The sequence below is a fragment of the Papio anubis genome, chromosome 13, assembly GCF_008728515.1.
Source record: "Papio anubis isolate 15944 chromosome 13, Panubis1.0, whole genome shotgun sequence".
In the NCBI taxonomy this organism is placed as follows: Eukaryota; Metazoa; Chordata; class Mammalia; order Primates; family Cercopithecidae; genus Papio; species Papio anubis.
Genome location: NC_044988.1, coordinates 91,967,590 through 91,991,051, shown reverse-complemented (window position 1 = coordinate 91,991,051; position 23,462 = coordinate 91,967,590). Strand labels below are relative to the sequence as shown.

The 23,462-nt window shown below is 40.4% G+C and overlaps 1 protein-coding gene across 7 annotated transcripts in view; it reads right to left on the bottom strand.

Annotated features, from left to right (window-relative positions):
• Positions 1–23,462, bottom strand: part of MRRF (mitochondrial ribosome recycling factor) — a 65,391-nt gene that overhangs the window by 24,883 nt on the left and 17,046 nt on the right. For 6 of the 7 annotated variants that reach the window (XR_002517434.2, XM_003911278.4, XM_017949585.3 and 3 more), the window contains exons 3-5: positions 19,505–19,660; positions 14,768–14,886; positions 7,894–7,985 (exon numbers count right to left, since the gene is read on the bottom strand). Coding sequence is in view for 6 of the 7 variants with exons in the window: in XM_003911278.4 (XP_003911327.1) it covers positions 7,894–7,985; positions 14,768–14,886; positions 19,505–19,660 (367 nt within the window). In the remaining variant the exon portion in view is untranslated. The remainder of the gene's footprint in view (positions 1–7,893; positions 7,986–14,767; positions 14,887–19,504; positions 19,661–23,462) is intronic. The other variant, XM_003911279.4, reaches the window with a different exon arrangement.

Genomic DNA, 23,462 nt, shown 5'->3' with positions numbered 1-23,462 from the left:
GCTGGTCTCAAACTCTTGACCTTCACTAATCCGCCCACCTTGGCCTCTCAAAGTGCTGGGATTACGGGTGTGAGCCTGCACCTGGCCCTCATCTTCTATTTCTCTTTCCTCACTCGCTCTGCTACAGGCACATGAGCCCTCTTGCTGTTCCTTGAACATCCCAGGTAGACTCCTACCTCAGGGCCTTTGCACTTTCTGCTTCCTCTGCCTCAGTGCTGGATACAGGCATGGTTTGTTCTTGTACATCCTTCAATTCTCTGCAAGTATCACCTTCCTCTGAACACTTCATGAACATCTACTTAATATTGAACCACCACCATCCCCACCTTCACAGCATCCTGTATTTCCTTTTACTGCCTTATTTTTCTCTACAGAGAGAAAAATATGACCATCTGACACACACAAACTATATGTGTGTGTTGTTAACCATCTTCCCAGTAGATGCTCCATTAAGGACAAAGGCTTTGTCTGGCTTATTCAACTACTTTATCATCAGTGTCTAACACTATGCTTGGCATATAATAGGTACTCAATAAATGTCTGTTGAGTAAATTTATGAATGTCCTACAAGTTTTACATTTCAGCATAAAAACTCTTCATAAAAGCAGACAAGTGGTTATCTGGGACAGAGGAAGAGGACTGAAGACTGACATGCAAAGGGGCAGAGGATAACTTTTTGGGGTGACTGAACTGCTCTGTATGTTGATTGGGGTAGTAGTTACAGGGACACATATATCTGTCAAAAGCCATCATCACATATACTTGATATGGATTCATTTTATTGTATGTAAGTTATACTTTGATAAAGTTGAATAAAACTAAATAAATACACTATATCCCAGACTGCCCCTTGAACCAAAAAGTGCAGACAAGTTCACTGTGAGATTAGGCATCCTGATGTGAGTTTTGTAAATTATGTTCCACATAGTTTGGGTTATTATATAATTAAATTTAAAAACATCAATTGCTATCCTTTGCTACAAAAACGAAGAAGCAAACGCAAAATAAAAACAGAAAGTACTCTCAGAAGTCCACGGATGCAAGAATACAGACTTACAAGTAAAACAAACCCAAGTTTGAATCCTGCTCAACTCTACCTTTACTAGCTAAATGAACCCAAGCAAGTTATCTAACAACTCAGGCTGACTTCGCTCATGCATAAAAAATAGGGAACAGAATGTGTTCAATAATAGAGTATAGAGCCTAGAATGCAGTATGCACTCAGTAAACAGTCACTTTCCTTAATATTATTATTGCCCTACAGTGAGCCAGGGAAGGCATTAAAATACCAATCGGGTTTCCTAAAAGAGCCACATCAAGTCTGGGTCTAAGTACCAACAGAGGGGTCACTTGGGTGTGTTGCAGATGGTTTTCTGGCCCTGAAATGTCCATGTCTCTAAGAAGCACAGTACTATGCAGTGATGTTGCAAATAAGCACTCAATCAAGGGCAACAGCCACAGCATCCCCCACATTCTGCATTCACTTCTTTCCCAAGCACAGTCCCCACGCCACCACTTCCCACTCCCAGCAGAAGAACAGGAAGTAGGCCTTAGAAAATCATTCAGAAATAGTAAAAGAGAAAAAGTTTAAACTAAGATACTTGACATTTGGGAACTGGTTAAGTGTAAAATGCCAACAGTACACCTTTAGAAAAAGAGTGAGGAAGAATTCTCACAACAGAGAGCAATGGTACACTGTTTTTTTTGTTTTGTTTTGTTTTGTTTTTTGAGATGGAGTCTCGCTCTGTCCCCCAGGCTGGAGTGCAGTGGCGCGATCTCCAGCTCACTGTAAGCTCCTCCTTCCGGGTTCACGCCATTCTCCTGCCTCAGCCTCCTGAGTAGCTGGGACTACAGGCACCCGCCACCGCGCCCGGCTAATTTTTTGCATTTTTAGTAGAGATGGGGTTTCACCGTGGTGTCGATCTCCTGACCTCATGATCCGCCCGCCTCGGCCTCCCAAAGTGCTGGGATTACAGGCGTGAGCCACCGCGCCCGGCTTAAGTTTTTGGTTTTTTTTTAGGTACAGAACACTATGTATAGTACAATCCCGTATCATTAGAAGAAAAATGAAGGAGATACCAGACATATGCTTGACTTTACATTGGAAAAAAATCTAGAAAATCAAGGTACTAAAAGTGGTTCCCAAAGGAGAAAAGGATGGAGACATTTTCTCTTTTTTTTTTTTTTGAGACAGAGCCTCGCTCAGTCGCCCAGGTTAGAGTGCAAAGGCACAATCTCAGCTCACTGCAACCTCCATCTCCCAGGTTCAAGTGATTTGCCTCAGCCTCCTGAGTAGCTGGGATTACAGGCGCGCCCTACCACGCCCAGCTAATTTTTGTATTTTTAGTAGACATGCAGATTCATCGTGTTGGTCAGGCTGGTCTCGAACTTTTGACCTTGTGATCTGCCTGCCTCAGCCTCCCAAAGTCCTTGGATTACAGGTGTGAGTCACCGTGCTTACCCCCATTTAAATATTTTATGTAATTTTATTTAAAATAAAACCAACAGAGACACTGATGAAGGAACTGGAAGACAATCAAGGAAAGACGTAACCTTGGTGAGGAATGAGTCAATCATATGTAGTTTTGTTTCCTGGGTGAATTCATAGTTTCCTTATAGCATTTATTTAAAGCCAGGCATGAACTCAGCAATCTCAAACCAAAGAACCACTATTCTACTTAGTGTGGTTTTCCCATAGATATTTGGTAAAACAATGAGTAAGGGAGTGTATTCTTATTTGTTTATTTGTTTAGGGGCATAATGATGATGTGAATAAGGTGGAGGCAGAAACTTGGCCTGAACAAAATAAACCCCTGATCAAAACTTTTCAGGGCCCCTGATTAAGGAGTGAAAAGATGGATATTCCAGATAAATCTTCTATCAGGAGACAGGAACAGTAAGAAAGGCAGTAACAAAGACCCCAATTCTAATCCTACTTCTGCCACTTACTAGCTATCTGATATTGGGCATCAACTTCTGTGAGCTTCAGGACTCTCATCAGTCAAATGAGCCTAAAATAGTCTCTTCACCACATAATGTTATAAGAATTTGGGGAGAAATTGTGAAGTGTTCAGCTCAGCACTTCTAGGCATTATACCTCTAGTTTAGGTGGTTGATAAACTGTACCTAAAATGTAATTGCCTGAATTGGAAAAATAGAAGAAACTATTTCAGTATATCTCCATTAACAGGAATGTTTCAAAAAAAACCAATCCAGTTGACTAACTTATCTACATAAAAATCACTGCCAGAGAAGCAAACAAAAGCTATCCACATTGTCAGTGGGAAAAGATATAATCCAGAGCCCCTAAGACTCAATGGTTATTTACCTGAGGAGATAGCCATGATTAAAAAAAAAAAAACAACACCTCACATACAGCCACGCAGAGCTGAGTCTCAGAGGCTGTAAAAAGAGGACTTGGTGATAAGGACCACTCAGGCTCCAAGCCTGACTGTTACTGAGTTAGGACTTATCTTCTACCTACTTCCCCAAAAGATCAGAGGCAGATTATAGTTAAGAGTCACATACTCAGTAGACTCATTTAAATAAGAATATGAGAATCAGAGGAATGTAATGAGGGTGAGGTAATAGGTGAGATCTGTTTCCATTGAAAATAAAATTTAGTTCTGGGTATCCAGAGTTAAGTCAAAAAAGCAAACCTACAGACTATCATTAGGCAGTGGAAGAATCAGGATCAATCAGAGGAAGCAAATTTTCCTAGAACTAAACTTAAACTTTCATCATCAGAAACTGATCTTAGAGGCTGGGCACAGTGGCTCACACCTGTAATCCCAGCACTTTGGGTGGCCAAAGTGGGTGGGTCACTTGAGGTCAGAAGTTCAAGACCAGCCTGGCTAACATGGTGAAACCCCGTTTCTACTAAAAATATAAAAATTAGCCAGGCATGGTGGCGGGCGCCTGTAATTGCAGCTACTTGGGAGGCTGAGGCAGGAGAAATGCTTGAACCCAGCAGGCAGAGGCTGCAGTGAGCCAGGATTGCACCACTACACTCCAGCCTGGGCGACAGAGTGAGACTCCATCTCAAAAAAAAAAGAAAAAAGAAACTGATCCTAAGAATGTATGCTTCCTATTTCCCCTACCCATCAAAGTTCCAACTTAAGATTTGATGTGTTGTTTTCCTCCTCACAGCTTTGTCAATTACCAGCTGTGTGACCCAGAACCAATGCCTCACCTCTCTGAATCTCATTTTCTTCATCCCTAAAAAGGAAAGATGCTCCTATTTGTGAAAGGGGATGATTGAAATAGCATATTTGCTAGCATTAATTGAGTGCTTACTAAGCATCAAAAACTTCATGTACATTATCTCACTGAAATCTCCCAATAAGCATATATGGCAAGTCCTGCAAATTATCATTTCACAGACAAGCTGCCTGAGATTCAGAGAGGCAGAGACAGGTGCCACTGTCACACAGCCAAAGAGCAAGAAGTGCTGGAACTCAATTTCATGCTTATGTGACACCAATGCAAAATTTAAACGCAAAATTTAACCATTAAACTTTTCTGCTTTCCCGAATATGTAAGGCACCTAACCATTCCTGGCACATAGTAGGTGCTCAACCTATTAGTTCCCTTCCTCCCTCCTTCCTTTTCTCCTAAAATTATATAACATGTAGAAAATTAAAAGTTTACTGAAGTATGTTTATATAGTTTAAGGAAATCATACCACTTAATTTATTTTCTCTATTAACCTCACCACATCTCTGCTTATCATTATGCACTAACCTATTTTACAAATAAGGAACTAGAAGGCAGCAAACAGCTAGGGCAATGTGCCCAGAGTCATATGGGAGTCACTGCTAAAACCAAATAAAAACCTTGATCCTCTTACTTATAAATCAACCTTTATCCTCTCACATGACATAGCCTCCATAATAAAGAACAGATCATTCATTTTTTTATCTGGAAAACTACCAAACGTTATAATTCAGTAAGGGGCCTCATGACCCCACTACCTTGTCAAAGGGAAGAAAGTATATAAAAAATGAGGTTTGCAGGAGCAGACGGTTTTGGTCCATCAACTTTCTCTTGGATTACACCCATTAACCAAAATAAAATAATGTAAAAAAAAATGTAACAGATCCTCATATCTTTAGAAATTCGAGTTAAACTCACTGATCTTTCAAACTTACATACAATGCACCAACAGTGATCATTTACTCCTGTGGGGCTGCAGAAATGCATGTTGTCAACCAGATCTTTGAAAGAAAAATGTGATACACAACTGGGTCACCTTAAGAAGAATCTAAATCAGCAATGAGCATTTAGTAGCACAAATTCATAGCCCCATAGAATTTTGGAGCTTCAGAAAGGACCTGGCAGGCCACTAAGAATAATCCCTTCATCTGATATGTGAGGAAACCAAGGCTCAGGGCGGTTAAGTGGCTGTCCGAGGTTTCACAAACAGGACAGCAAAAACTAGAAAATAAACCCACTGAGTACTACCTATTACCCTTGTAAATCTTGCTTCTAATGTCCATGCGTACCTTTAGCACTTTCCAGAATTGTGCATCTACACAGAAAATACAGGAGAAAGTTAACAGAAAAACTCAGGCTTCAAATCCTGACCACCATTTACTTGTCAGGTGATCTCAGGCAAGTCCCTTAATTTCTCTGAACTTCACGTTTTTCATCTATAAATGTGGGTCCTAGTAATTTCCACAAGCTTGATGCAATACAAACAAGGGACCTGGCACACAGCCTGTGAGCTCCATGAAGGCATACATCACGTCTATACATCCCCAGCACAGAGCCTGGCACATATACATTCTCGGAACATTCACTGAGCAAATCAATGAACTTGCCAAACAAACTCGAACTATCTGGTTCAAGCAGGAAGACTTGAATCCAGGTCTATCTGCTTCTTAAACATTAAGTTATATTGTTCCCAATTCACATGATTTCAAAGCAGAGTGTTAATTCAGCCTCACAGAGTACTGAGAGCACAACGGAACAAGACAGCTATTTTCTGGCCATGAGGCAGGAAAAAGTTCAGTGTGGGAAGTTTCTGAACTCCCCATGTTGGGATTGATTCTTGTTGTTTGAATGGGTGTAGGTACATCATGAGGCTTTGGAATCATCTAAAACTGGGTTTGGGTCCAAGCTGCAGCACAAGTTGTGTGGCTTCCACACAAGCTGTGTGGCCTCAAAGGTATGACTTTACCTCTCCGAGCCTAAACTTCCATGCCTAGGAAAAAACCTACTTTACAGGGATTAAAGACAAATGAGGCAATATACGTAAAGGAATACAGGATAATGCATGGCACAAAAAGACACTCAACTAGTGTTCAACTCCATTTCCCTTTTAGTTATCTGGAAGCTTCATTCATTAGGTCTTTGTTCAAATGTCCCTTTCTTCATGACCCTCCCTATCCATAATAAAAGCCCCAAATCTCTTTATCACCTTACTTTGCTTTTTTTACTTCATTGTCCTTACTATCACTTGACATTCCATTACGTACTTATTTACTGTGCCTATGCAACTATTAGGGAAGCCCGAGGAAGAGAGGGACTTTTTGTTGTTTCTTTTGTTTACTGCTATATTCCAACAGCTAAGAAAGTATCTGGTATGCCATTAGTGCTTAATAAATACTTGCTGAAAGACTGAACAAGTTAATTCAACACTTATTTGGGCCTTGTTATATATGAGGCACTGTGTAGGAATAGGGATTTAAATATTTTGCTATGGAATTGGAGAAGATGTGTCTCACTTGGACTGCTGCAGGAGCCTCCTGACTGTTTTCCTTGTGTCCACTTTGTCCCCCTACAGTCCATTTGTTAAATCAGCAGCCAGAGAGACCCTCACATAGTCAACATCAGATCAGGCCACTCCCCTGCTTAAATCCCTCCACTGACTTCGCATCACAATGAGAATAAAGCCCAAACACTCACCAGGACTTACAAAGACTAAACCATCAGCCTCTAGTGACTAGTCCAACCTCCTCTCCTACCACCCTCTCCCTGCATTTCGCACACACTGACTTTTTTCTTTCTCAAAAAGGCCAAAGTCTTGTATTTTCTCTTCTTTTTTAAATTTAAAAATGAACATTTTATTTTTATTCACCTAAAACTTTTAAATTCTAAAAAAATTAGCCAGGCGTGGTGGCGGGCACCTGTAGTACCAGCTACTCAGGAGGCTGAGGCAGGAGAATGGTGTGAATCTGGGAGGTGGAGCTTGCAGTAAGCCAAGATCACGCCACTGCACTCCAGCCTGGGTGACAGAGTGAGACTCCGTCTCAAAAAAAAAAAACCTTTAAGTTCTATATATTTATATAACTAACAATATTCTGTTCTCATGCCTAAAATTCTTCAACTAGCAAGGACTAATGTAAAAAAAATAGCTCTTCAAAGAATATAAGTTAGAGACTACCAGTGTCAAGGTCTTTTCAGACTTGCAGCCTTTGTGCTTGCTGTTCACTCTGCCCAAAATGCTCTCCCCTAGGCTGGTTCTTTCTCATCATTTAGCTCTCAGCAAAAACGTTACCTCTATAAACAGTCTTCTCAGGCTAAAGGTGCCCCTGCCACCACCATCCTTACCAAGTCACTCCCTATTTGCTCCCACTGCCTTTTCTTGCCTCATGGCATGTCATTATCTGGAATGACTTTATTTATTTGTCCTACCCTCCCAACCAGAATGTAAAGTATGTAAGGACAACAAATTCTCAAGCTTACTGTTGCAAACCTCACATCTAGTACATAACAGACACTCAATAAGTATTTCTGAATTAGTAAAGTGATCTCAAAAGATGTTTGCCAGGGTGAAAGGTGCAGGCAAGGTATGTTATTGGCCTAATGGTATAGTAGGGTGTTTGCTGGTTTCCTTCCAAGGACAACCACTCCATTTCATTAAAATATGTGAATTTCAGCCAAACTTACTGGGGAATGGGCACCCGAATTAGCGTCCCTTCCACTTCTGGGTTCAGATTCATTCCACTTTCTCTTATAGCCTTGATAGCTGCAGCTGTACACTGAAAACCAGATCAAAAGGTAAACAGAATTAGTAAATAATTATTACCAGATGCAAGCCCTCTGTCGATAACTGGCAACCCATCTTGGCAGAACATGGAAACATTTAGTTCTGTTACCAGCAAGATCAGGAAGTTACATTGGTGTAGAGTGCTTTGATCAAGCTGAATAGCAAACTATGTCCACTCCTGGTACCACTGTACTGCAGGAGGAACAAAAAGAAAGAAGAAAAAATAAAAAGAAAACAGCTCTGCTTCTTTGAAAAGATTTCAATGGTTTGAGGCAACACAGATCAAAACCACAATAAATCCTCAAGGGAGGGGGGCTGGTCTCTGCAAAGATTGGTGTAAAGTCAGATGAAAGATTTCATACGTAAAAAAATCCAGTTGACATTTTACACTCAAAATATACCAGTGCCGATTTGAAATGAGTAAATAAATTTAACTCATTCACATCTGTACTCACACCAAACTCACTCATATTTTGGAATGCAAAATGAATCTCTGCTGGTATATGCTCCCGCAAAGGTAGTGTGGTATACTAGCTTAAAGCATGGGCTTTGGAGTCAGAAAGATCTCAGTTCAAATCCCAGTGCTGGTAACCATGTGACCCTGGGCACATGGTTAACCTCTCTGTACCTATATTTTGCCATCTGAGACCATGTAGCACCTAAACCTCAGAGAGGTAGTGAAATAACATGAGCGATGCATCTTGCTCTGTGCCTGGCACATAGTAATACTCAGGCAAGAGCAGTTATATAAACATATTATATACATTTATTATACAAAGGTAAGAATGCATAAAACCCCCAAACAAGGTGGAGTTGATGTCCTCATATAGCTGAGGTACTGCTATCCTGCCCAACATCCTTCAGGGGCTTCTCTGAAAGTTTGCTCACTAATGGGCCAGCTGGCACACTGGCACACTCATTTCCCAAAGTGCCTCACCTCACACTCAAGCAACATTATAACTACACCTGGTATGTAATCCTAAAGAATAACAAGAAAGCAGTGTGTAAGAGAGATCCTTTCATTGGCATGACAATGTGGAATTCATGAAAATAAAGCCTCTGATATTTTCAAAAGAATTTTAGGCTTGACCAGAGCCAATCCACATCACTTGGATTCAAAGGCCAATTCCTGCACTTGAGCTCCTCCTAGACTTTCTAATTTAAATGAATGGGGGTTGATACACACCTATTTTACTTTTCTAGGTTCTCTGCCCATAAAACTCATTCATTTCATTTTTATATAACCTTATTGCTACAGCTACCTGAGGTATTACTATAAGGTCACAAAGACAAACCAGAACTTCCACATACACATGCAGAATCCTCTTGGGAGGCTGTACACAGAATGTAACATATTGTGGCCACTACCTAAAATAGTACATTCTTTTTTTTTTTTTTTTTTTCTGAGACGGAGTCTTGCTTTGTTGCCCAGGCTGGAGTGCAGTGGCGCGATCTCGGCTCACTGCAAGCTCCGCCTCCCAGGTTCACGCCATTCTCCTGCCTCAGCCCCCGAGTAGCTGGGACTACAGGCGCATACCACCACGCCCGGCTAATTTTTTTTATTTTTAGTAGAGACGGGGTTTCACCGTGTTAGCCAGGATGGTCTCGATCTCCTGACCTCGTGATCCACCCGCCTTGGCCTCCCAAAGTGCCAGGATTACAGGCGTGAGCCACCGCGCCCGGCAGTACATTCTTAAAATAGTACCTCTGGCCACAGATTATCAGAGCTGGAAGGGATCTCTGACGTAACCAAGTCTCTTCATTATGTGAACAGGAACTTGTAGAATAGGGTCACACCCCCAAGAGTAGACATGGTCTTCCCTGACAGCCCAAGAGAGATAGTTTGAGGACCCCCATCCATCAAACTTCCAGTTACTGGCAGAGTTAAGAGGAGATTGAACAGGGATTTAATCCAATGATGCTGCTCTGCCTTTACTTTTTTCTAGATCCCAAGTTCAACGCATTCAATAATTATAACATTAAGGATGTGATTTTTCTTCTCTTTTTTTTCTTTTTTTTTTTTTGAGACAGGGTCTCACACTGGCACTCAGGCTGGAGTGCAGTGGCATAATCACGGCTCACTGCAGCCTTGACCTCCCAGGCTCAGGTGACCCTCCACCTCAGCCTCCCAAGTAGCTGCGGGAGGGAAAAAAGAAAGAAGAGCTGGGACTACAGGTCCACACCACTACACCTGGCTAGTTTTTGTATTTTTTATAGAGATGGGGTCTCACCATGTTGCCCAAGCTGGTCTCAAACTCCTGGGCTCAAGCGATCTGCCCACCTCAGCCTCCCAGAGTGCTGGCATTATAAGCATGACCCACCATGCCTGGCCTGATTTTTTCTTAAACAGCCAAATTTAATTTGGAATTACGTTTGCAGTATAAAGGTTATAATCAAGGTAATAAAAGAGCTGAATAAAGAAATAAAATTAATTTTTCTCTGCAAAATAAATGCCATCTTCCTTAAAAAAGAAAAAACAAAAAAAAACCACACAGTCTAAAGCTAACAATAAAGAGAGAATCTCCACTATGAAGGGGTAATCCAATCTCAAGTCTTTCAATCCTCTACTATAGCTTCTCATGAATGACTGATAATCATTACTATAACACCCCATCACCACTACCTGCCTTGCACAAGCTGACCCAAGTATTTCCATACAACCTTCCCCTATAGGCACGAGGGCACCGACTACTGACACCAAGCTGGGCAGGAATTATGCCTCAATATTTACATCTTCCCAGTAAAAGTTAGAGTGCCAGGTACATGGTAAGTGCTCAGTAAAAGCTTGTTGATTGAATATATTAGTGATTTGGTTCAGATCTATTAGAAAAACTCATTTCCTTTACCTCATCTATATAACGGCTCAAAATCTTATTTTATACTTCAACTTTTCTGTGTCTTTTCATATTCAGAAAAATCGTGATTCAAAGTTTTATTTTACAAAGAAAACTACTGAATTCTACATATTTTTTCCTTTGACATGGTACAACACAGAACCTCAGGGAATTAGTCATGTTCTCCTATGACATCTGAAAAACTCTTTAGTTCAGACTAAGAGGCATACATTCCTATAGACTTTCCATCTCTTATGTGTCATCCCTTCAAGGAAAGGATGCTCCACAGTATCATAGGGCAAACAGGTTGCTCTCAAACGATGACATAACTAACTGGTTGTGGCTGCTTGCAGTAGTGTATTGAGAAAGATCACAAATCTCATCCGGGGTCAGGCAGAGAAGAGTGATGTGATCAATCAGTAGTGTCTGCCTTTGTTATTCTAAGCTAATCTGTGCTAAGTAACAACAACAACAACAACAAAAATAGGACTTTTGTAGACAGGTGAACAAGTCCTTGAGAATTTGGATTCAAGTCAACTCTGCTAGTGCCGTATCAATTACTGACCTTCCATTTTCTTCATATCCCAATGTAAAGTCAAGTCTAAGAAAGTAGACACATAGTCTGTCTTAATAATCAGTGAATTCCCAGCACCTCAAATAGAAACCAATCACTTGTAAGGACTCAAAAAATATGTGCTGAATTAATGAATGAATGGTGAAAGGAGCATAGGCTTTTTCATGTCCAACAGAGATATGTTCAAATCCTGGCTCTGTCACAACAGTGTGAACCTAGTGGAGATATTTTACTTCTTTGAGTCTCAGTTTCCTCATCGATAAAATGAATAAATAATGCCTAATTTTACAGAGTACCTGTACTGATCATATGGAACAAAATATGAGAAAGAGACTAGTGACAAAGGAGACAATCAATACACATTCATTTTCTTCCTTCCACAAGAGCAATAATGGAGCCTGCAGAGTTGTGTGTGGTTTTTTTTTATTTTTTATTTTTTTCATTTGCCTTGTTTTATTCAAATCATGCTGTGGTTTTTATTCCCTTCTTTTCTTTCCCATCATTAACTCTAGCTGCAGGCAAGTTTATGGAAGGCAGCAACTATGTGTATCATTTATCAAGCAGGACACATGTTAAACAAATGCAACACAGTTTTCTGTCTTTAATGCATTCAAAACGATTATGCATGTAAATCTGCATCGTGTCACTACAGCGTGACACGGAAATGCTCGGGTTTGGAAAGAAAGCCAACTGTATGTGAAACAGAAAGAAATTACATAAACACAGAGAGGATTAGCTCAGCATTTTAAAGCCATGAACCTGGGTACTCTATGGTCAGCTTCTAAGCTGGAGGAAGGAAATTTTTAGTTAGAGCTATTTGTTTAGTATGTACAACAGATGAGATAAAGGAATTCAAAAGACAATGTAACTCACACTTCCTCATTCTGTCCCTGTAAATGAACCTCTCTACTGATATACTTGTAAGGATTTTTCCAAAACCCATGGAATTCTAACTTGAACAAATGGCAAAGATGTCTTGAGTTGAAAAATGAAGATATACCCCAACTTCCTAAGAAAAAATTAAGCTGTTAATATCTCCTCCTGCTTCGTAAGATGCTCTGGTGGCCAATCAGGTGCTTCTTCTGTGAATGCCATTTTCTATTTAATAAAAGAAGTGGCTGGCTCTGAAAAAGCAATCTGCCTGATGAGGTCTTCAAGCTGTGTAATTAGGAGGCCATTCCCTAAATTGGCCCGCAGTGCCTATGGGATTAGATGAACAAGGAGGAGAGGCCTCAGTGGTTCAGAGGGGGCCAGAAAGAGAAAGAGTTGACAGCTCCCTTTTCATCAATTTCTCTGTTCCTCAGTAACACCAGGAATGAGTGCCTCCCTTTTATCAACCTAATAACAGGTATTCATCCATTCGAGGAAAATTTACCAAATGATTCCATGTGCCAGGCACTGTGTTTGGTGTTGGACACATGAGCAAATTAGACATTCCTACATTCCAAGTTTACACTCTAGTAAAAGTGAGATGACAAATAAATGCATACACAAATGTATACTAGTAATAAGTACAATAAAGAAAAAGAATTGTGCTGTATAGGAGAACCTAGTGTGGAGGAATAATTCCAATTGGAGAGGTCAGGAAAGGCTTCTCTAAGAAGTGACATTTAAGCCATGATCCAAAATATAAGTAGCAATTAGTCATGCAACAGCGTTCCATGCAATGGGAACAGGATATGCAAAGGCTCTAAGGATGTAAAGGGTTTGGTGTGTCTGAGGAACTGAAAGACCAGTGCGGCTAAAGCACTGCACAAGGATGACAGTGGCACAAGACTGGCAAAACTGAAAAGACAGAGGCCAGATCAAGCAAAGCCATCTAGACCACAGTGAGGATTCTGGACTTTTTCTTAAAGATTGCTGGGAGCCACCAATAAATGCAAAGCATGGGAATGACAAATGACAAAATCTTTTATATGTACATATTTTTACTTATTTATTTAATATACAAGATCTTGCTCTGTCACCCAGGCTGCAGTGCAGTGGCATGATCATAGCTCACTGCAGCCTCAAACTCCTGGACTCAAGTGATTCCCCCACTGCAGCCTCCTGAGTAGCTAGGACTACAGGCCAACCCACCTCACTAATTTTTTTATTTTTGAAATTTTTGTAGAGCCAGGGTTTCACTATGTTGCCCAGGCTGGCCTTGAACTCCTGGCTTCAAGTGATCCTCTAACCTTAGCTTTCCGAAGTGCTGGGATTACAGGTGTGAGCCACCATGCCTGGCACAATATATATTTTTCAAAAACTCATTCTGGTTGTAGTATTGGAGAATGGAGTAGGAGAGTGGTAACAGCACCCTCACAGGTGTGCCTGGCCCATTAGCTATCAGAGCCCCTTGATTTGAAACTGTGTGTTCACAGTAAGGGCGTTCCCTGTCTCCTACCTCTAGCCTAGTTTGTCAAATCCAACAGGTCCAACGTTGGTCTATGACTTTGGAATACAACTACTGAAACAGACAATAAGAACAGGAGGATTCCTTCACCTCATATTAGCAGATGAGGAAATGGAGGCCCAGAGAGTGAGGCAACTTGCCCAAGGTCAAACAGCCAGTTGGTGGTAGAGATGGCACCCGATTCCAGGTACTCTAGGACTCCTAATCCAGGCCAATTCCTAGTGGACCAATAACAAAAAGGCCAATTACCTTCCTCAACTATACTTAAAATCATAAAGCCTCAACGATGCAATGACCTAATACAACCCACCTTCCAGTTATGGAAGCAGAGTGTTCCATGCAATATTCTGCAATGGCCAGTCTAGTATAAAAGGACTTCCTGGAGGGTCTACTCCAAATACTAATGCAGAAGTCACAAATTGGTGGCCCTCAGGCCACATTTGGCCCATTAAAATATGGTTTTATTTGCCTCATAGTCTTTAAAAAAAATGGAATTAGTCATCAATATTTAAAGAATAAAGATGTGACATTAAAATGTGTGTTACTAGCTTCTTCTAGAAACAAAAATCGTAGTATCAGGTAACACTGATTACCAGGCCTACATTCTGCCTGGCAATGATCAGCAGGAGCTGGGCAGAGGCATTCCACTCAGACAAGGCACAGGCTCTCCAGGTCACCAGAACCTTTCCACGCTGGCCAAACACCAATCACTGCATCTCCAGTATTGTTTTTCTTAGATGGGACCCGTTTGGGTATTCAAACAACTTACCTAGCCTCTGTAGCATTTATGTTTAACAGAAAAGGAATCTGGCAACGGGAAAAGAGCTTTGCCTTATCCTTAAGTTCTCTTTATTATGTCTTCTCTCTTGTTTCATTCTAAGCTGAAGGAACACTTACTTCCTCCTGATATGACCCAGTCTCCTCCATTCCAAAAGAGACCATGGAGAGAGATTTTAGCAAGGCCACCTTACCTCTGGGAAGCTGGCCATATTCACCAAAATCAGCTGTGGCGACTTCATGGAGATCTGGCCAATCTGGTTTAAAGCAAGTTTCCCATCAGCAGTTACCACAGCAATCTTGTCAAGGGATCCTAGAAGAAAAATTATACAGTTTTAGAATTCCAAAGAACCTTAGTAGCCCCAAATCTAAGTCTCTATCTAATTCAGATTCAGGCTGGATGCAGTGGCTCATGCCTATTATCCCAGAGCTTTGGGTGGGTGAAGTGGGAGGAATGCTTGAGGGCAGTAGTTTGAGACCAACCTGGGCAAAACAGCAAGACCACATCTCTACAAAAATATTTTTTTAATTAGCAGGCATGGTGGCGTGTGCCTGGAAGACGAGCTACTCAGCAATGAGGCTGAGGTGGGAGGACTACTTGAACCGAAGAGGTAGAGGTTACAGTGAGCTGTACTGGCTACTGCACTCTACCGTGAGCAACAGAGTGAGATCTTGTCTCAAAACAATAATAATAATTCAGATTCAACAAACATTTAGGGATTCTTACCATTGTGACAAGAGTGTGCAAGGGGCTTTCACAGGAACAGCAGTATTCTGTGATAGAAAAAGCTTGAAATGTTGACAGAACTAGGTTGGAATTCCTCACCAGCAACTAGGGTGGCCAACCATCCTGGTTTGCCTGGAGCTGAAGAATTTTCTGTGACAGGGCTTTTTGAACTAAAACTGGAAACAGCTGATCACCCTCACAAGCAACTCTGCCATTTACTTGCTATGAAACCTCGGGTGAGTTACTTATCTTCTCTGTGCCTTTGTTTCCAACTCAGCCAAAAATTAACTACCTTAGAGGATTCGAGTGAGGACTGCAGCTAAAGGAGTCTAACTAAATATAAACAATGCAGTATACAATAAACACCAAAAAATATGCATTAAAGTTGGTAACTCTTATTATCCCTTTTAGTCCTTACAACGACCCTGTAACACTGCATTATTACTCCCACTTTACAGATGAGAAAATAAGACTTGGGAAGAATAAACAGGCCAAGATCACAGGGGTGACAAAAGGAAAAACAAGTGCCAAGACCCAAACTCAGGTATGCTTAATTCTGATTTCAATCAAGGCTCTTTCCCTTACAAATGGAACTCAAACCCGGCTGTACATCAGAATCACCAGGGAGCTTTGAAAATTAGATTCCTGGGCCCCACCCCAAAGAGATCCTGATTCTGTAGAGGCTTCAGAGCCTGTGATTTGGGGAAGCCTGTAATTTTTTTTTTAGGTTCACCACATGATTCTGACACAGCCAGATTTGGAACCATTTGCTTATACGACCTTTCACTGTGGTACTTAGATCCCCTTTAGAAACTAGCTCATTAAACAAAACAACAACAACAACAAAACTATTAACATTTTCCTGTTATCCTGGATATAATCTTTGTCTGCATCTAAATTCTGGAAAACCCTGGGAAAAATTTTCAAAAATGGCAAGAAGGCAAGCAATAAAGCTACAGTTACAGATGGAAAACAGGCATTATTCAAACTCCCTTATTTCCTATGCAAATGAGAACTAGAAGAAAAACCTTACCATTCACAGTAGGAACCACTCAAGGATGGCTCATTCTGAGACACAAAGGGAAAAGTGGGGGAAAGGAGTCTTATAAACAAATTGGAGTTGTCCTGGCAATATGTTGTTAGAATAATGCAGTACCATACTGTGGCCCAAAGATCTGATTTGAGATACTCAACCAGATTCAATGTCATCATGAGACAGAAGGTTGCTGACACCAGTGGCTTCAACCTGGAAAAGTCCAGGAGGTATAATGGTAAAAGTCTTTGTTACTCTGAAGACCAATGACCTGAGTTCAAATACCAACTCTGCCACTTTCTGATTGTGTGACCATGGGTAGATTCCTTCAGCCTTCTTGGCCTCTGTTTCCTGATTTCTAAATGGGACATAAAAACTGTACTTATATCTCGCCGGGCACAGTGGCTAACGCCTATAATCCCAGCACTTTGGGAGGCTGAGGTGGGCGGATCACGAGGTCAGGAGTTTGAGACCAGCCTGGCCAAAACAGTGAAACCCCGTCTCTACTAAAAATACAAAAAATTAGCTGGGCATGGTGGCAGGCGCCTGAAATCCCAGCTAGTTGGGAGGATGAGGCAGGAGAATCACTTGAACCCGGGAGAAGAAGGTTGCAGTGAGCAGAGATCACGCCATTGCACTCCAGCCCAGGAGACAGTACGAGACTCTGATTCAAAAAAAAAAAAAACTGTACTTACATTTTATAGGGTTTTTATGAAGATTAAATGGCAGAACGTAGGAAAAGCACTTAAACTGTGTCCCAGTAAATGCTATTATTACTTCTTGACATTCTGTGTTTTAATTTCTCTAATATACTCTAATATTCTCTAATTAAACTCTGTTCTGAATTGCTTCAGGACCCTTGCATATATTTTTCCTTCTACTGCAAACACTCTTCTCTGTTCAGATAAATTCTGCTCATTCCTTAACAGTCAGATACAGTGGCATCTAATCTCAGCAATCGTGTCTCACCTCCTAGGCTGGATTACAAACCCCTTTTATAAGCCCCCAGCATCCGAGCACATTTCCATAATAATGACAATTCTCTATATTTACTGAAAACTTCCTATGAGCAAGACATCATGATAAATGCTTTCTATAATGTATCTGCTGTTAATATCATATTAACTCTATGAGATAGTTATTATTTCTATCTTACAGACAAGAAAACTTGAGGCATACAGAGTAACTTGCCCAAGATGACAACAGCTCTTAATGGAGCCTGAATTCAAACCCGGGTCTGACCAACTCCAAAGTCATTTGGTCTTCACCACTCAGCTTTGCTGTATGGTTTTATACATACTGGTTTACTTGTTTGACCCTTCACATCAGGTTCTAGGCTCCTGGAAGGTGGGGACGATATATTTTCTCTCTGTATCAACAGCACATATTAATCAGCACAGAAAACGTGTTCAATAATGCTTTGATGATAAATGAATGTATGCATGGATGGATGAAAGGGAAGAGGACAACAATGAATAAACAAATAAACCTGTATCTAGACAACTGTTAAAAGGTGTCAGTTATCTGGGAGATAGAAATTGCTGTGAGAAAGAGCAAAATGTAGGGGGGTACCCGTTGGTTCAAACAGTAATTAAAGATAAAATGGAAGAATCTGGCAAAAGAGACTAGCTAAATTTAGTCTGTTTCATCCAGTCTCTTCATGGCCCAAAGTTCTATATAGAACATTATACAAACATAATCCTGAAGAGAAAGGAAAGAGGAAATACCAACAGGAGGCCTTTTGAAATGGATCTTAATTCAGTCTTCCTGATTTGCCATAAGATCCTTTGCCACAGAAGTCCCCACACAGACTTTTCAGAATGCAATTGTGGTAGTTACCATTCCTAAATCCATATCGACATAATGCATCAAATCCTTTTCCCTCAATCTGTCCCCAGCGAGAATCTCCCTCAGCCTCATTCCTGCCCCTCATTTTCTCAGAGGTTAACATTTAACAAATTACACTCCCAACCTCTTTCCAGGCCCATCATCTTTTTAAGTTCAACAAGAGTGGAGCTTGCTGGCTAATTTTAAGTATCACATTTCTCCCTGAGCTCCTCTCAAACCGCTCTCTGGTTTCGGCTGCAGAATGTTAACAGGCCAGAAAGCACAGGGGAGACAGAGCACTTTATCAGTTTCATACCTAAAATAATAAGCAAGTTTAAAATAAACAGTTGAGAGAGATTGAATGGCACGCTCTACTGTCAGCAAAGGCAGAAATGCCCCAGCCCAAAGGTTGACAAATGACGGGAATGGTCTTCTAGTTTCACATTGGATCTCATCTCTGAACTCGGTATGTTTCTGATAGTGTTTATAAGTGGAACTGTATTTTTCACTTGGTTTTCTTAAGAGCGAACTATTTCTAGTTTTCTTATGAACTACCCTAATCAAGACGTGAGTACAAGCAGCCCAAGCTCCCACAGGTACCTTCAGAGGGGGGTCCCAGGTTTGACTTTAGGATGATGACAATTTGCAAAAGGCTAATTTAACAGCAATTGGATTTTTCCTGCCTGCTTGAACCATCAGCTGACAACTCACTTCTCCATCACATCTGCAAACAGTTCGCCTAGACAGTTCTGACATTTCCCACTTAGAAAAGCCCCTTTCAGGAAGTTATTAACCCAAACGGAATATTCCTGGTCAAGCTCAGGGGTACAGAAATGCCTCACGTGGGCAGGTCTGTATCCATTTGGTTCCCAGTAAGGGATAAGAACTGCCAAACAGGACAAATTGGAAAAATCGGACCAAAGACGTCAGTTACTATGATACTACCTAGATGTGTTTATAGTACATTCAAAATAAAAATCTCATTTTTTTGAGAGTATAATTCCATGATAGCAAAGACAATACCTATTTTTGTTCACTACTATGCACTAGCACAATGCCTAGTTCCACAGTAGACAAAAATTTGCTGCATGGATAAATAAACGTAGTGTTAACTACACGCCAGGCACTGTGCTAGAACCATAATATATGTTACCTCATTTATTTTAACTCTCACCCCAAAGCTGTAAGTTAAGAATCAAACAAGAAAACAGAGGACCAGGAAACTAAAGTAACTGCCCATGGCCACCAGTTAGTAAGTGGTAAAGCTGGGACTAAAACTCAACTCTGCCAAACTCATGCTCTTTCCATTACATCCCTCCCCAGAACACTGGTTCAGTCACTAACCTGGTGAGGTCCTTATATTGAGAGTCTTATTGAAATTATCCTTGAGTGCTTCTATCACAGACTTCATTTCTTCATTCACCTCTTCCAAGTTGATTATATCCTCAACCAAGGCAGCATTAATATTCACTCTGGTTTGGGAGTGTCCTTTCCCTTTGGCTAAAAAGTGAACATTCAGTGAATAAAACAACAGCAGCATAAACAGAGCCAATAAGCAATTGGTGAAGAAGTGCCTACTATGTACAGGGAAAAATGTCAAGTGTTAGAAAATTATAAAACATTATCACTCCACTAAAAAAGAGCCTATATTAACTGAGTGTCAACTGTGCTAAACACCTTCTCAGATATTAGTGAGGAGACAGACTTTATAATCAGACACCCCAGGTTAAAAGTCTGGTTATAATGCATACTAGCTTTATGACCTTGGGCAAGTTACCTTTCTGAGTATCAAGTTCCCTACCTATAAAAGAATAATAACATCTATATTGCAAGGTTGCTACAAGGATACAAATTAAGTCATTCAAACTCCTAAAAGAACACTATTCACATGGCAGGGAATCCATAACTAAATTAATCTCTTACTTTTCAGAAAAGTAAACAGAAGATGAGAAAACCAAAGCTACTTGCCTAATGTCACAGGTCAGGAAATGGAAAAGTCAAGATCTGGTTCCAGATCTGCCTAATTTTAAACCCATGAACTTTCTACTAGCCCATCTCCACAAAATCTAATTAGAGAGGCTGGAAATACATTAATTCATTAAAAAATGAACACTAAGACAAGAATACGCACATATCTGATGGCTGGTACAGAGTACAGACAAAAGGAACAACAGTAGTTTACAGACATTAAACACTACCAATGGTAGAGACAATGGCTTATATTTTAGAAAATCAACAGCATTAGGAGCTGAATATAATTTCATTTTATGTCTAAATCATCCTAGTGATTTTTCATATACATTCTATGTGTATACATAGGTAATTTCTGTGAATGATGCAAATATTCTCGCATTTCTTTTATAGGGGATGGGGAAGGAGAAAAATAAAATTTTAAATAATATTTACAGTTTATTCATTAAACATTCAACAAACATTTATTGAGATTCATTCAATAAATTCTGTTGAACATCTACAGTGAGCTGAATCCTGCACTATTTGTGTAGCATATTATAACTTGCAATGCAATTTCAAGTACATTCTCCTCCTTGCTATCCAAGATTGCTCTCTGAGGTAGGAAGAATAGAGATTAGTATTGCCCTCATTGCACAGATGAGAAATCTGAGGCACAAGTCATTTGAATGTTTTGCCCAAAGTAAACAACTGGTAAGCAACAGAGTGATTTTTTAAAACATTTATTTGCCCATGTTACCATTATGATTTGAAACCAATGGCTTAGGTTTTTTTTTTTTTTTTTTTCCAGAACTGATAGAAGATGTGGGGCTTGGCACGGTGGCTCACGCCTATAATCCAGCACTTTGCGGGGCCGAGGTGGGCGGATCACGAGGTCAGGAGTTCAAGACAAGCCTGACCAACATGGTGAAACCCCATCTTTACTAAAAATACAAAAATTAGCCGGGCGTGGTGGCATGTGCCTGTAATCCCAGATACTCAGGAGGCTGAGGCAGGAGAATCGCTTGAACTTGGGAGGTGGAGGTTGCAGTGAGCCGAGATCGCACCACTGTACTTCGGCCTGGGCGGCAGATTAAAAAAAAAAAAAAAAAAAAAAAGATGTGGATCTTCGGATTGAGAAACACAAGTTTCAAATGGGACAATAAAAGTAAATTCACACCTAGACATGTTGTGACTGCAGAAAACAAAGGACAAAGAGATCTTTATAAAAGCCCAAGAGAAAAGACAAATTATCCATGAAGGATTAAAATTTAGAATACTTTCCAAGAGCAACAACAGAAGCCAGAAACAATGGAAATAATATCTTCAACTTTAAAGTTTTTTTTTTTTTTTTTTTTTTTAGACGGAGTCGGGCTCTGTCCCCCAGGCTGGAGCGCAATGGCGCAATCTCGGCTCACTGCAAGCTCCGCCTCCTGGGTTCACGTCATTCCTCCCCCCCTCCTCAGCTTCCGGAGTAGGTGGGACTACAGGCGATGGCCACCACACCCGGCTAATTTTTTAGTAGAGAAGGGGTTTCACTGTGTTAGCCAGGATAGTCTCGATCTCCTGACCTCGTGATCCGCCCGCCTCGGCCTCCCAAAGTCCTGTGATTGTAGGTGTGAGCCACCACGCCCAGCCAACTTTAAACTTTTAGAACCAAATATGTACATTAAAAATTTAAATATATCTCTGTCAATATTGGAATGAATAGTAATATTTATGAATGAAATACTATGCAACCATGAGAAAGAATGAACTACATACAAAAATTTAAATGAGTCTCACAAATCGTGTTGAACACAGAGGCCAGACACAAGAATACAAAACTGTACAGTACAAAGGCCAGATATGAGAATATAAACTGAACAGTAAAAAAACAGAGAAAACTAATTCATGCTACTAGAAGTCAGAACAACAGTTATCTGCAAAGGGTCGAGGGTAGTACTTACTAGAAAGAAGCACAAAGGGGACTTCTGACATGCTAGGAATGTTCTGTTTTTTGATCTGGATGCTGATACATAAGTAATTTCAGCTTGTGAAATTTATGATAGCTGCACTTTCCTAGAGTGCTTTTTTATTTCCATAAAAAGGTTAAAGAAATCAGTTAAGGGTACCCATCAAAACAAGAATTAAAAGTATATCTTCCAAATCAGCAGAATTTAAAAAAGAGAGAGGAATAGAGAAATTTAATCTAATAGGAAAAGAAGAAAAAAGGATTTAAAAAGGTGTATTTCAAAATAGCTAAAAGAACTTAAATGTTCCCAATACATAAAAATGATAAAAGCCTGAGATGCTGGATACCCCATATACGCTAACTTAATCATTTATGCATGTAACAAAATATCACATATACCCCATAAGTATATACAAATACGTATCAATAAGAAATTGTTTAAATATGCATTTAAAAAAAAAAAGAAAAAAGAAAAAAAGGAAAAAACATGACATAAGGAAAGTACAAAATAAGGCCGGGCATGGTGGCTCATGCCTGTAATCCTAGCACTTTGGGAGGCCAAGGTGGGAGGATCACCTGAGGCCAGGAGTTCGAGATCAGCCTAGCCAACAAGGTGAAACACCATCTCTACTAAAAATACAAAAAATTAGCTGGGCATGGTGGCACATGCCTGTAGTCTCAGCTACTTGGGAGGCTGAGGCACAAGCATCACCTGCAACTGAGAGGCAGAGGTTGCGGTGGGCCAAGACTGCACCACTGCATTCCAGCCTGGGCGACAGAGTGAGACTGTCTCAAAAAAAAAGAAAGTACAAAATAAAATAACACAAATATGCAGTGACAACAATAAATATAAATGGATCAAAATGACCAGTTAAAAGTGAGAGATCAGTAAGATTTTTAAAAATCTAGTTGAATATAACACGACAGTTTTAAAAAATTATACAAGATCACAGAAAGTTTGATGGATAGGGATGGAAAAATTCTAAGCCTGGCAAACATTAAGCAAAAGAAGGCTGGTGTAGCCACATTATCATCAAACAAAAAAGATTTTAAGACAAAATTCACTACTGGAAATCATGAGGACAACTTCAAAATGATAACAGAAAAAATTCACCTGAAAGATATATAACATATCTAAGATTAAATATATCAATTAGATAGCCTCAAAATTAATACAATTAAAAGAAGAAACTGGCTGGGTGCAGTAGCTTACACTTGTAATCCCAGCACTTTGTGGGGCTGAGGTGGGCAGATTGCTTGATCCCAGCAGTTCAAGAGCAGGCTGGGAAACATTGCAAAATCCAGTCCCTACAAAAAATACCAAAATTGCCCAGGCATGGCAGTGTGTGCCTGTAGTCCCAGCTACTTGGGAGGCTGAGGTGGGAGAATCAGTTGAGC